General features: G+C 46.9%; 1 protein-coding gene across 1 annotated transcript in view; it reads right to left on the reverse strand.

The window, feature by feature from the left end:
- The window catches only part of SSH2 (slingshot protein phosphatase 2), a 79,592-nt gene that overhangs the window by 13,734 nt on the left and 50,873 nt on the right, over positions 1 to 14,985 (reverse strand). Inside the window, 8 exon segments of the mRNA XM_031060637.1 lie at positions 741 to 787; positions 2,846 to 2,974; positions 3,102 to 3,195; positions 4,745 to 4,939; positions 5,951 to 6,016; positions 6,775 to 6,843; positions 9,219 to 9,340; positions 13,955 to 14,019. Of these exon segments, the coding sequence (XP_030916497.1) occupies positions 741 to 787; positions 2,846 to 2,974; positions 3,102 to 3,195; positions 4,745 to 4,939; positions 5,951 to 6,016; positions 6,775 to 6,843; positions 9,219 to 9,340; positions 13,955 to 14,019 (787 nt within the window).

Below are 14,985 nucleotides of genomic sequence, written 5' to 3' on the forward strand. Positions count from 1 at the left end.
CCCTTTTCCCAAGCAGGTGTGAGATCACTGACGACCAAGTAGGACCTGTTGGACTCAAGGACACCACAGCAGACCCTGAGCTCACCAGGAAGAGTCAATTTTGCCAGGCTGAATTTCTGAGGTACAGAATTACACTATCAGTTCACCAGCACGATTAGTTTTTTCCACTGGTTTGTCACAAATAAGCCAAACCCAAGAATAATTATTTAATTGCACAATCTTGGTGCTTATAATCACCTGGTCTAGAGAAAGGACAATCTAAACTTGAAAAGTAGAAAGGGCAGGAAACAGAGGAACCCATTGGTGGGGTTCCTACAGGACTTTACTTCCTACTGGGCCCCACTCAGAGGAACAAATGCTCTTCTCCACATTTTCCTTCCTGCACAGCCTGGAGGTCCTAAGTGCCTCTGTAATCAGTCCAGAACTATGGGCTGGGGCTGAGGGCACAGAGCCAACTATGCAGCATCCAGTTCAGTAATTGCAGCTTTTTACTACTTATAGCTATGAGCTTGCTGCCTTCCTTTGTTTGCCTTGGGGACATTAGTCAAGGTCAGGGTAAGATCCTTCTACATTAAGGTGCCTGTTTGTGGGACAAGGAGTTTGGAGGAAGCAAGAGCTTGTTTGGATCTGCAATCCCTTAAATAAGACTCAGGCTACACAGCAGGTATGGAATAGAGTTTGTTGCATAGAAAAGTGTGGCCAGGCTCTTGCTTTCAAGCTGATGGCCTGAAGCTACTCACCCTCTGTTCTGCAAATCTTCCAAATTGGAGGCATTCCATTCTGAGCCCTGCAGGGAAAACATGCAAAGGGACACATCAGGCAGAAGGAAGGCATGGCCAGGCAACTGGTGGAGGGAGGGATAGTGAACCAGAGCTGACCAGCCAAGGGTTGGAGAGCTGGGGGTCCTTTGAGCACAGCGGTACACAAGTGGTAACCAGGACTGATGCTCAGCACCTTGTCTCACCCCATTAACCAGATCCCTTCTGAAACAAGAAGCAGCTCTGCCAACAAGAGCCCAGCACTGTGTGTTGGCACTTCCTGCAAAGTGCTGACAAATCAACCTCAGCAAGCCAGGACCACTCCACCCTTTCCCTGGGGGCTGCTGCCAGTTCTGTCCCACAGAGGAGAAGCTGCCTGCATTTAAGAACCATCCAGGTGCTGTTTATATACAAAACACCCATCTCGAACATCAAAGCAGCAACACCTAAGCTCACTTGTGTTACACCTCTTCTCCCCATGTTCAAAGCCTGTGTGAGCAGAGAAATGAAGATATTTTACTAACCCTGGCTAGGTAACCCTCTCCTGTGCAGCACACACAGCTGCCTTCTCAAACACAAACCTGACTGAGGACAAAACCACTCAAAGGCTTCCTTCAAAATTTAAGGTGCACAAGCTCTTTGCTTCCCTGCCCTAAAATGGCTCCCAAATGGAAAGATGATCCAGATGAAGATGATTGATTGCATTTACCAAGGCCCAGACTCAGTTTAATGTTGTCTCTTTCAGTCAAGGAAGAACAATTTAATTCAGGCCTGGGAACCATCGGTTTCCACAGGTAGGGAGAACAATGCTGCAGGGTTGAAAGCCTTTTCTCCTGTCCTTTGATCCACAATTACCAACATCATCAGTTCTCTTAATTCCTGCTTAGTTCTTTTAGTACTCCTTAAATAGGATCCCATAGGGCTCTTGTCTCCACCTGGAAGGAAACAGCTCCTTGCCTCTCTGAGCCCTCACAACACAACCCTGCCTTGCAGCACACATGCTCCTGGGTGAAGCTGGTGCCCAGCCCCAGCAGCACTGCTCCTCACCACAGCAGCTGCTCTGCAAGCACTTTTATTCCACACATTAACCACAGCTCTTCTTGGTGCTGCCTGCAAGCCTTGTTTGAAAGGTTTCCTCCCCATTAAATGCACTCAGAGCCAAGACTCCAAGCCCTGCAGTGCATCCAGCTGCCTGTAACAGCTTTTGGCCAGCAACATAAGCCTGTAACAGGTCCCCCTCTCTCCTTATAACACATAGTCTGCAAAAAAAAAAAAAATCCATTACATCGTAGGTGCTTCCAAGTTTCCTGTCTCTACCCCAACATGATATCCTGGGAGTGCTCACATTAACAGAGACCATCCCTTCTGAGCCGGGGACTGGGAGAGGCCCTCTGCATTTGGAAAGACCAGCTGGTCCAAGAAGAATGGTTTTGTTTAAAGTTAAGCCAACCTCACAGGCTAGACAGCCCAACCAAACCTGTGTCCATGGCTCCAGGGCTGGGAAATCCAGCGGAGCGCTGACTCACCAGAAGGAGCTGCAGTAATTAAGACAGGCCCCAGCAGCAACTAAGCAAGCAAAACATTAAACAGCAAAATGTTTATGTTTCCTTAAGTGACTTATCTCCAGGATTCTTTTGTTACTTTACTCTGTTCTTCCTGGATCACACAAACTCAGAGCTTTCCATGTTAAAAGAGCATCATTCCACCTGGATGTCACACAGCTCTCCTCCCTCTTTGTGATGTTATGTCTTCCCCAAACACAAGAACTTGGCATGTGGATACCCTGGACAGTTAAAGCCACAAACCTGGTGTTACATCAATGGAAACAGCTCTGAGAAACTGTTAGAATTAAGACCTTGTCCCTTCCATCCACTAGGTACAGGGTCTACAGCTTGGTGCTACGTGGCAAAGTACACCCAAAAGGCCAAGCTGTTCTTGTTCATTACTGTCTTAAGAGTAATTGATCCCAGGATCAACCAACCTTTCCTTCAGAATTCCTTTTACTTCCTCCAGAGGCCCCTGTGTCAACCAACGCGTAGTGAAAAGTGTTAGGGAGTGTTTACTTTTGTGTTCACTGTTAGACTCACCAAAAAGACATGATCAAATATCTGTGTGGGGCTGTCCATCTGCCCAAGGATCACTATCATTTCATTGTCAATGAATTCCTTGAACTCCCGCAGGTTACACACCATCTGCATCTCCAGCTCCGTGCGGATCTGCATGGGTACGAGGGACACAAGGAAGTCATGTGAAGCTTTTGTTCTGGCCTTTTTTCATGGCATGAAGCACAGAGCTCTTTAGTTTGCACAACAGCATTTCCAGTGCTGCACCCTCACCACTGACCTCTTTTGAGGTGATGTTCTCCAAATCTTTCTGCATCATGATCTCCCTTAATTTGGTCTTAATCAGCCGTTCCGTGCGTTCCCGCTCAGTTGGGCTGTCAGAAGAAAGCAACAGAGTCACTGGGAGTGAAAACAAACTGCATTCATGACACTTTTAAAATAGGTATAGACTGCATACTCTGTAGAGCCTCAGACTCTCACACTACTTCCCCCCAGGCCTGTCCTCTGGAGGGAATTCAGGTGACAGTAAAGCCCAGTTTAGATTCACAGTTGTATATGAAAGCCACCAACTGAATGCTCCTAATCCATTGTAGTCATCCCGAGAACCCCTGGTATTTGGTAAAATTTAAATTGGGAAGGCTGCATTATACCCTCTGGAGCAATATCTAAGCCTCTCCCTACCTTTCTTGGAAAGGTAACAGCTCCAAAACTCCTTACATGGAGAGACGAGGGCAGCTAAGCCTCTGCATTCCTCCCGCCTCTGCTGCCAGGGGCCTTATCACCAGCTGCAAAAATAGCCTGAGTAACACCAGGGGAAGCTGCAGCAGAGCAGCAGCACGGAGCTGGCTCACCCAGCATCTTTAGAGGGGACCCAGCAGTGACATGTCCCACCACCTTTCCCTTTCTCTGGAAGGCTGCCAGGCTGGGGAGGGCATGGACCTTACAAGTGTTCAACTGGTGGTTCACAAATAAAAATCATGAAGTTCCTGGTTCTTTTAATCTCATGCGTTATTTCAGGATTCCATTAAGAGAATGCTGTTTTAAGTGTCCCAAGGAAATCATTCAATTTCAAGGTGCCACCAGGGAAAGGGTGGGTTAGATAAAATTTATATATGAAAAGCTACAAGAAAATATTAATCTGTCAGCCTGCCAATACTTTTCAGCCACCCGCCTTGTACATTAAAAAACAATCAAGTGTGAAGACTTGTTCACAGCTGAACAACTGTTCAGCATCATTATTCACTCACTAGACTCCAGCAACAGGAAATATCTGGGAGCATAAATCAACCAAAGGCACTATTATTCTGGGAAAGCAGCTGGGACCAGTGAAGTAATTATAAAATGGGCAAGTGAAAACCCTCACACTTGGCACCACATCTGGTCACAGACTACCTTTCAGGTTATATGGTATCAGTACCATCAGCAGTTACTAATGACAGGGGTGGTAAACCTTGAATGTTGATACAGCCTATAAATTTTGCCTTTCCGAATTGTCTACCTAAACACTTTACAGCCAAATGAACTGAGTAAGGATAAAAAGACCATGTTAGCCTAAACATGTGCTGAGACACGTGCCAGTGTAAGAGCAAAGTCCAGAGAAACCTGTTCCTTCCAGGCCTGGAACCAGAGGACAAAATCAGGAAAGACAAGGCTGAGGTACACCACACCTCTCTCACCAGTAACATGGCACTTGCAGAAGCAAAGGTCTGCAAGCAAAGCCCAAGATAAACAACTAAACTGAAAACAGAGGAGATGCAAGAGAACCCCAGGAGGGCTAAACTTCCAGTGCTGGTGTTTACCTAACCATGAATCCACTTATTACATGGAACAGGAAGCTTCTCCTTATTAATACCTAATTAAGAGCAACCTCTTGTGGAAACTACCCTCATTTGGGGATAGTTCAGCAGAGCCAGCCCAACTTACACATCTGTGAAGAGGGCGGGCGAGTCGGGCCGGTGGGACTGCACATCCTGCATGGCATTCCACTCATTGACTGATGACTGGTCAGAGTTGATGTGGCTCTCATAGTAACTGACCCACGTGAGGAAGAGGCTCCCTGGATAGTAGTTGTTGCTCCTTGCCACTTCACAAGCCTTGTGCAAACTCTGCAGAGCAGACCTAGCAAGGGAACAACACTTGTCAGTTTTTCATTTCTTCCTCAGGCTGGTATCAAGCACTAAGCAGCAGCCAAATCCAGGATGCTGCTCATGTCCCATCAGTTGGTACAAACTCCTGGCACTGTGCAAGAGGCTGCCCTGCAAGGCTGTGGATTCCCATATGCTGCCAGAGCTTGCATGTCTTAATTGGAGCATGCCAAAACAAGGCTGGATAGCAGCGGAGGTGCTCACAATTCAGACCCATGTCTCTGGTTCCAAAATCTGCTACAAATACCCAAGCCCTAAATAAGATGCACAGAGTTTGTGTCCAAGACAGGGTGCTGACAGCTCCTACTGTGCCATCAGCTGTCCTGTGTGCAAGGCAGGGACACCCAGGAATCAGACATGCACAACCAAGGGCTCAGGACTGCACTGAGATGTTGAGGTGTCTGCCTTCACTCACTGCATGAGGGATGTCAGAAGTTTCTTCAGCTGCTGCTGGGAAACAAATCCCCCTCTCCTATTTTTAGCTTATTTTAAATCTTTGACTGGGATCAGAAGGATCCAGGTCAAAATCACTGGGGTGACAGCAGCATCGCTGACAGGCGATGTATTTTTGCAATGCAAAGAAGCTCGAGCCAGAAATACTTTCATGATCACTACATGAACCACCCTAAAAGGAAAGAAAAATGCAAGCAGCTTCTCTTTCCTCTATCACAATGAACATATCTCAAAATATTTCAAACATATACTCAAAGCAATGTGACTTTGGGCTCAAAGCAGCAGCCCTTTGCAAGGAAAATTACCCTATTCCTTCCTGCTCTCAGCTGAGACAAAGCTGCCGTACACCAGCACTTACATCTCTTCTTTCCTTTGGTACCAAACTTCCTTCCCTGTCTCTGAAGGAAACTTCTGGCTGCTCAAGCAAGTCTCAAGATCACAGTAACTTAAAGCAGCACCTGGTTTTTAAGAGCTTAAGCAGCTAAAACACTTGGAAAAAGGATCACTGGGACAGCTTCTAGTAAGTACTTACCACATTGCCTGTACAGACACGGGCTTGAATATGTGCACCCTGTTATCTGTTGATACGCTGAAGCCTCTGGTGAGAAGAAAAAAGGCAAAGTAAAAATGTCTCCCAAAAGTCACTTTTTAGTTAATAACTGATAGTCTTAGCACATTAGAACAGCACATGTCTAGCCCTAAGCATATACTGCTGAGTTCAGCTAGCAAACAGATGGAAATAGCACACTAAAAGCTCTAAGATAACTTCTTTAAGCAGCTGCTGTTTGGGAATGAAACTAAGACAGTGGACAGTGCTGGGCTGTGCTGTTTACCTTGGCAACACAAATTCAGTGCCACAGCTGGGAGCAACAGAGTCCAGCTAAAGAGATCCTGGGGCAGCTACCAAGGAAAGAAAAGTCATTCCATGCACTGCACTGGACAGCCTGAGTAACTGGCACAAACAGGAGTCTGCAAGCAGGCGTCTATTTGGCAGAGAAACATCATTCTTGCTTTATGTTGGGCTGAGTGCTGCCTGCTGCAAGCATGATGGAGGAACACATAATAGGATCCCTTTAAGGAGCTTTCACTACACACCCACTCTCCAGTAAAAGCTCCTTTACTCCAGCTTAAACACACACATAAGCCACTGTCTCAGTGCGTGTTTATTCACAGATAAGTCAATTACTGGTGTTCCCTGCCACAACCACTGTGATTGAGGGCCTTTGAGCCTGCTAACCTGATACAGGCCAACAGAGGAGGGCTGCTGGACCTGTGAGGGCTCTGCAAGCACTGGAATCCTTCTCCATACACCTTGTTCTAAGCTGTATTAACACAGAACACACAAAAGGCACTCACCCATCCCCATCCAGGTGGATCAAGGTGTCACTCCAGAGTGGCAGCACCAAGCCCATCGTACAAGTGCTACTGCAGTGAGAAAGAGAAAGTCAGTCTATCTACTACAGCACCATGTTATTATTCTAATTTCATGGCAATAATTGCGTATTTTTGTATTCATTAGGAAAAAGAAAAATCCCACTGTTGGTTCAGAGACAAACAGCGCCAGTGTTGTTCTACGGGGGCCTGGCAAGGATCACTAACCAGATTCAGGGCACAGCACTATCCTTTCAAGCAAGCTTGAAGGGTTAACATACCCAGGAGAAGAACAAACAGGATCCAAAACCACTGAACTTTGTGCAGAAGGTCAGAGGGGGCTCACAGTCTTTGGTCAGCTCAAGGCTTTCTTTACAGATTAATCCCTCTCAGGCTCAAGAGGTTTGGTTCTAGCTCTGATTTTGCAATCCACAGCTTTATTTTCTTGTTTGTCCCTCAGCCACAGCTGCTGGGGACTGGGAGCAGAGCAGTGCAATAGCAGGATGACTGGCAGCATGGCAAGTTGGCAATCTCAGCCTATCACCTGTGGCTGACTCCTGACCCTTCTTTGCCCTCAAGAATGAGCACAACAGCCATCCCATACAGACACCTCCTGGCAATCCCATTCCTCTCTCAGCTGCTTTGCTCTCTTTGCCCTCAGAGTCCCCCAAGATTTCTGTAAGGCTGAGCAAAAAGCCAAGTTAAAAGCAGAAATCAAGTGACAGAAAAAAGGCAGGGGCGGGGGAACCCAACACAACCTCCTCCATGCTGGTAAATGAAAAGAGCTGAATCTCATAAAGCTGCGAATCTGCTCCACAATCAAAGCAGCATCTTGAAGAACTGAATTCAACTGCCTCCTGCTCTTATGCTCCCAGATTTCCAGCAGTTCCACCACACCTGCCAGTCTCCAGCTTAAGAGAAGAGTGGGAAGAGGGAGAGACCAGGCTTTGGAGGGTCAGACAGGGAGCCCTGGAAATGCACATGCCTGGTGCCCAGCACCAGGAGACAGCATGCAGCTATTTCTGTTGACAACATGAGATGAGCTCATGGAAAGATGTGTTTTTAAAAGGCTTCCCAAGGTGGCTGGGGTATTTTTAGTGATACTGTTCAGCGAGTGCTTATCAGAGACCGTAGCAACAAGTCTACATGGAGTTATAAATACCGAGTGGGCTCGGGGAGGGCAGATCACAGTGACCATCCAGAAGCCCAGGAACTCCAGCAGAAAGCTAAAACGACCCTGCTGTGTTATTAGAGACAGAATACCAGTGAGCTCTCAGCTATCAAAGGTGGCTGCGCTGGTACATCACAGCCAACAGTGAATTCCAAGCTCACAGCAACCTGTGCAAGGACAAGTTATTCTTGCCCCCAGGCAAGAGCATCTCTAAATCACAGCTGTGCACACATGTGCAGAGACAGGAGCCAGGGGCAGCACCAAGCTGGTCCCCCATTTTAGCAGGCATCGCCCAAGCTCAGCATCCAAACCAAGCATGGTGGCTGCTGTGATCAGCAGGCAATATTTGGAAGGCAATTTCTTAGCCAAATAGTTCAAAAATATTTTCTAGTGATCCTACTAACTACCTGGAAGTAATTTATTCCAACTAGTGTCAAAAGCAAGACTCATTCCTGTAGTAGTGGTGCTGGAAGTAAGCATGAGTATGAAACCTTCCAAAATTGAATATCCAGGTGATTGTCTTCCAATAGAGGCCAAGATTTACTTAAAACTCTTTTTAATAGAGTCAAGTGCCTCCAGGCCCTCTCCAAGGTGCCCACTGTCCCCTTCTCAATGTGAAGTTTCTGCCCTTGAAGCTGCTGGGTTGCTGTCACTTGGCTTACAGCCCCTCCAGCAGCAAAAGCTGCTTCCCAGCCACATTCTGCAGCATTTTGGAAAGGTCAGCAGGAATTTAAATGAATGAAGCAGAACCACTAAACCCTGATGACACAGTGCTGCCTGGGGACAGCACACGGTGTGCAAGATCTGCCATCACCAACCCTGACATTGCCATCAGGCCTTTGTGCCATGACCTTGGCAAGGGACTGCCTGACAGTCCCTCTCTTATTTATCACCTGTTCTCCTGAATGCTGAGGTCCAGCTCCTCTAATTGCAGTTTTTTCCTTCTTTGCATGAAGATTGTCCCTGTCTCTGGTGTGCAGATGCAGGGCTTGGGGACCTTACCATTCAGAGGCACTGAACATCCTCAAGCCTGATGCTTGGAGGAATGAGGGAAATGCTGACCTGCACTGTTGCCTTCACATTTACCACCTCCTCTCAAGAAATAAAAAAAGGCAATTCTGAATCTCAAGAAAAATGTTAGGCTAGAAAAACTGGAGCAGCCTATCTCCAGAAAACACAGGACACCAGACAGTGATTTCTACAGGTAACTTGTGTGATGGTGAGCACAAGGACTTCCCCACCTGGGCACTCTGAGTACCTGTCATTGGAAGAGAAATCCATTCCTAGGACGATGCTCTCCTCCGTGTCTTGTCTGCCATTGGTGGACACCACCACCATGTATCTAGTGCGGTTCTGGTAGGTACTTTCCAGTCTTACAGCCTGAAGAAAAGAAGGGGAAGAGATCAGCAGTGCAGTCAGCAAAACACACATTATGACCTTTACAGGGCACCTTTTCATGCTGAGTGGCAGGTGCAGAAGCAGTGAGGCAGCCTGGACTGGTAGGGATGTCCCACACTCCTCAGCTGGGTAAGAAATGCTTTACTCCCACACAGTGCCCTCCTCAACAGCTGGCACCTTCCTGGTGCACTCTGCACACCTGGCTGCAGGCCCTGCTCTGTCCCACCAAGGCTGATTTTGAACAACCTACAGCCCTCTGGTCCCAGCCCAGTGAGCTTTGTGGACCATCAGTGAGACAGATGAGTGTTGAACCTTCACCTTCAGAGGGCCTTGCCCCAAGAACCAGAGCTTTCCTTTAAACTACTGTGTGCTACAACAGCTCCAACGAGTCTCCTTCCACCAGCTTCCCAGGCAGCTGGACAGACAAGCAGAACCTAATTCATACATGGTTTCCTGCTGGCCCTTTGAATTCTTCTGGCAACTTCCCCAGGGCAGAAGCAATCGTACTGCCTTACACCTGGCAGGAAAAGATATCCCTGTGACTAAGCTGTATCCTTCACTGGTTCAGATTGCCCAGGAAAGGTGAAAGTCATCGTGCCTCGTTGCTCCTGCCATGTTCACTTGTACCCCAGCGCCAGAAGTGGTCTAGAAGGACTGGTGTTCAGCCCGAAATCCCCCAAATCAAATACTACTGAGAGCATTCAGAGAACAGTGGAACTTAAACTGTCAATGTCAGACCAATGCTGAAGCTCCTGGAAGGCTGCACTGAGGTGAGCTGCTCCTCCAGAAGCCACAAGTGAGTGAGAACTGAAGGGACTCCAGGAAGTCTTGCAGACAGACTGCTGGTCATGAGGAGCCTGGGGAAGGGAGCCCAGCACTGAAAGTTTTGCTTATCAACACTTGCAGCAAGCAGCCTTTACTTTCAACACTTTTTGGACTCTGTTCCAAGCTGTTTGCAGCTATTTTAGTCACAGGATCCCAACCAGAGAAACTAGGACATCCCTAGAAAGGAAGTGTCTTAATTCTGCAAACTAAACCTTAACTTTGGATGGCCCAATCCAACCCCAAGACTCTGTCTGGCCTCAGTGTTTACCATATTGTTAAACTGCTGCTTGAACTTTGAGCAGGGCCAGCAGAGAGCAAACAGGGGGAGAAGAAGCTGTCCCAGCCCAGCCTTGCACTGTGTTGTGGACGGATCTCTGCCTGCTGCAACAGGACTTGGGTCCTGAATTCCTTGCAACCCAGTGGCTGAAGTCTGAAGTGGTGTTTGACATTCTCCACCAAATTCCTCAAACTCCTGAGCCACAGCTTATGTAGACGTCTCTTGGTGGCCCTCATAGGAGGTCCTGGCTCAGAGATCCCAGCTGAAACAGTCATCCTTAAAAAGCTAAGAAATTAACTATTGTGTGAGATCTCTCAGGAGCAGGCTGCTTTTCCCAATATGCTCCTCTAGTTGTTCACAACTTGGTCTTGAGGTCAGAGCAGCACCTCCCAGCTTAGAGGAAGCCCTCTCTGATCTCAGAGCTTTCCTGACCACCAGCAGCTGGGAAATCTTGACAACACGTGGTGGAGTCTACAATAAAGGTTAAACCAGTGCCTGGCAGCTGAATAGAGCTCGCCATCCCAGCAGAGTGCTCTGTGGCAGGGAACGCTGAGCGTGGCATGGCAGGGAGCAGCAGCTCTGGTGATGGGGTGGAACAGCAAGTGCAGGCAGGAGACAGTGCTGCCAGAGTCTTCCAGACTTGCCCAGTTGGACCAAAGACCAACAGAAACTACCCAAATGCTGAAGCCAGCAGACAGCTGTGCTCTGTACAGCCAGAGACTGTGCCCCACCCCATCTCCTTAGGATAAGTCATGCTAAAACCAGCCTTATTTTCCTTCTTGATTCTTGAGTCACTGGGATTCCTTTGGAAACACAGAGGATCAAAGTGGTCAGTCCTTCAAGGCGCAAATTCTCCCAAAGATGGTTGTTTCTAGAACTAACCACTTGTGGGAAAATAGAAAGGTGCTCTTCAACCTAGAAGAGCAAGTAATCACCAAGGTCTTGGTGGTTAAAATAATTATCTACATTAGGAACCAAACCTCAATAATCAGCACAGACTTGTCTAAAATGGGAGCAGACAGACACAGCTGCCCCGTGTCTGGGGCCATCCACACAGGAGTTTCTGTTCTGCTTCTCTTGAGGACAGTCCAGCAGCAAGAGGATTAACAAAATCTAACTTACTTTGCTAAACCAATTTGGCCAGCAGTAATGGGAAGTCTTGATGCAAGACCCTTTAGAACAGGGCAAGACAAACAGTGAGCAACGGTCACATAGCTACACACTGGTAGGGGGAGATTTTCAGAGGCCAGTTAAGAGAAACAGGGCATGGCTTAGTGTGAATCTCTGGGTTCAACATTTACACCCTTAGCACAAAGTGCTAAGAACCATGATTGGGCAGATAATGTGTTTTGCTACATTTAATGGAGTATTAAAACAGCAGAATTGACATTGTAAACCAGCCAACTTCTAAAGCTGCTATGAAGAGCCCCAGCGTGCCTATCAAACCACAAATGAAGCTCTAACCTTTCCATGAAGTGCTAGTTCACATGCTCACCTCTCAGAAGGAGCACACCAAGTGCTCTGATGCCTTTTAAATGAAGATATTTGAAATCCCAGTTATTGTAGGGAAGATGGCCTGGCTTCAGGGACTGTGATGAGATGGAAAGTTCTCTCCCAAGCAGCTCATCTATACAGAGCTTTCTCCTGAGTTTGGGAAGGTTATTTGTAGTCTGGTCAAAACAGGGCCAGCCACATTCTTCTGAAGTTTTAGGCTCACCTGAACACAAGCCAACTTTATCTTCTGCTGCATTCTTGTATCATCAGAAGTATGATGTGATATTTCACCAGCCCTTATGAACAGCACATTCCAAGAAGTTCATACTGACCTTTCATGCTCCACAACAGTAGGTGTTTCATACAAGAACACATTTCTCATGGAGATAAATGATTTGAAGACAAAAAAAAAGTGTGTGTCCAACTTTCAAGTTCCTAGCTCTGCTAAGTTACAGGAACATATTCAATCACTTTGCATTCTTAACTCCTTTTCCTCCTTCCTACTGATCTTACCATGGCTCTAATCCTGCTCTCACAGAAGGCTAAAAACCTCTGCCAACAGCTCCAAGAAACAAGAGTTGTTCCAAATTTTAAGTGTAGGTTTTTAGAGGATTAGATTCCTCTGCTGGCCCCTGAGCTGTGAAGCCGGCCCTCCAAATGACAGCAGCCAAGAAAATGAAGGGAATGCATTTCTCTCAGTAGTGTTTATATTTCAAATCTCATTTGTATCTGCTGTTTTATGAGAGAGTCCATTGCAGCCCTGCACACCCTTCGTTCGTCAAGAATCAATTAAATTCAAGTAGACTATCGAACTTAACCTCATGCAAGATTTCAGCATTCCAAATGTAGCTCTGGACAAAAGGGTTTATGTCTCAGCCCACAAAGTCCTTATTCAGCTGTTAAGGCTAATTTGTCCCAAATCACACAATGTAGCCAGTGATACTGCTGAACAATGCCCTGTTCAATAGTTTCCAATGTTCTAACCCTGGCTCAAATTCTGAAAAGCATTGAGAACCCCCATGTCCATCATTTTCACTGAAATTTTAGTGACAGCAAGGTGTGCCTGGCAAAATTTAAGGGAGTAGGTCCTTTGGCTTGCTTATGGCAAATTATTTTCGGTGGTCATTCGGGAAGCTAAAGCATTCCATAGTAACCTTGGCTGTTTCCTAGCTATAGTCATCCAATCAGCCCATCTCCAGCACAGCTCAGGAGGATTCAACAAACCAGAGGTGTTGGAATAACACTTGGGATGCTGGCAGTCCTTCTTTGGGCAGACGTTGCTAAGATGCACCAAGAAAACACAGGAAACAAACTTCAGGCTACTGAGTGCTGAAAGGTGCAGACTCACTGCAGTCATGCCTGGCCTTGTAGAGCACTTCAACATGTCCCAGGCAAATTCCTTACTGCTCACATTTGGCTTCTGGAGCTCTTCAGGACTGTGCATTAATGCTATCAACAGCAATGCCTCATTTTACATCATTGTAGGAGGCAACAGCCCGGGAAAGCAGGAGGCCAAGGTACAGTACAGGTGCATGGCTACATGGGGGTCCTGCATGCTCCCACCTGTTCAGCCATGGCCTTCTGGGATGCCACAAGTCAGGACAGCAGAGTGAGGCACACAAGTGAACTCTCACAGAAGGGCAGACTCACTCACACTGGTCAGACATAAGTCACCTACTCTTGATTTAAACAGGACACCAAGATAATTTACCCACCCTCTCTGGTAAGTGTTACAATATTTTTTGGGAGCACAGGTACTCAGTACTTGGTTCCAAGACAACCTTCTAGCCATACAATTTGTCTCACTGAACAACCAAACCAGGCCTTTCATAACTAGCTCCTTTCCTACCTTTGTGGTTGCAAAGGCTCCCCAAACCTGCTGATGAAACCACTCCAACACACACACACACCACTGCTTCCCTGAGTTACACAGGTGTGTTTGTCAAGTGGTGCTTAACCTTTGCATTGGTTCACAGGAGATAAGCAGAAAGCCAACCTACCAGTCTGATGTTGTCTTCTGGGCGGAGCAGGATGAACATGGCCTGCAGGTGCTGCTGGAGATCCCCTGCGGGCAAGACGGCAAGGTGAATGCACAAAAATAGTTCAAAATCACATGCAAGTTCCTGGCTGTCCAGCCAGAGCAAATGTCCACTGAGAAACCTGACACATCACCAGCAGTGTCGTCACTGTCACTTCCACCTACTCAGAGATGGGAGTTTTGTCATCTCTTAGTCAGCTGCTCTTTGCTCTGTGTGCTCACCTGTTCCTGTGTTACCATGTTCTCTCCTGCTAAATTCTGGTTTGGTTTTTTTTTTTTTTAACAGAAATAAAGAGTGTTTCAGTACTCTTTGTTCCTTTGACAGACAAGTCAACCTAGTTAGAAATGAACCCCATCCTATGGTTCAACATCTCATTCTACCACATGCTCCAAACCAGAAATTTGCCGTTTCTTTTACACCAGCTTAATACTCAGTGCAGAAATACTACCCAGGGAAAAGTATACTCCCTTGGAATGAGATTTAGTGCTGCTTTAGAGCAGCATGTGCCCACCTATGGCTGTGTACCAACCCCACCCAAAGGCAGCTAAGAACTGCCACCTGAAAAATCAAACACCTATATTTTTTCCCTAGAAAACACTTGAAACAGCTTTCCTGGTGAAGCTGAGGAAAAAATAAAGGAGAATTAAATTTAGTGCATGACTGTGATTTTAAGTCTTATTAAGAAGAGACAAATGTCACAAGTTCCTAAAACATCAAGCATTTCAAAGACAAGTGAGATGATTTTCTGTCAGTGCTGCTTCTCAGCACTACTCCTGGCATGCAGAGAGCCAACATCATCCCCTGAGTATCAGCCAGCAGCAACATCTCCTGCAAGGGGCTGGTTTTTCAATCATTACATGGAAAAATTAACCTGCATTCCCACAAAGGAGAGTGCAGGGCTGCCAGGTGGGTGGCACAGATCAGCAAGAAGAGAAGCCTTTACTCTTCCACTCTCTCCCACTCCCCCACAGCCAGGAAGCTGAGTTTAGGCA

The sequence above is a fragment of the Geospiza fortis genome, unplaced genomic scaffold, assembly GCF_000277835.1.
Source record: "Geospiza fortis unplaced genomic scaffold, GeoFor_1.0 scaffold425, whole genome shotgun sequence".
Classification (NCBI taxonomy): Eukaryota; Metazoa; Chordata; class Aves; order Passeriformes; family Thraupidae; genus Geospiza; species Geospiza fortis.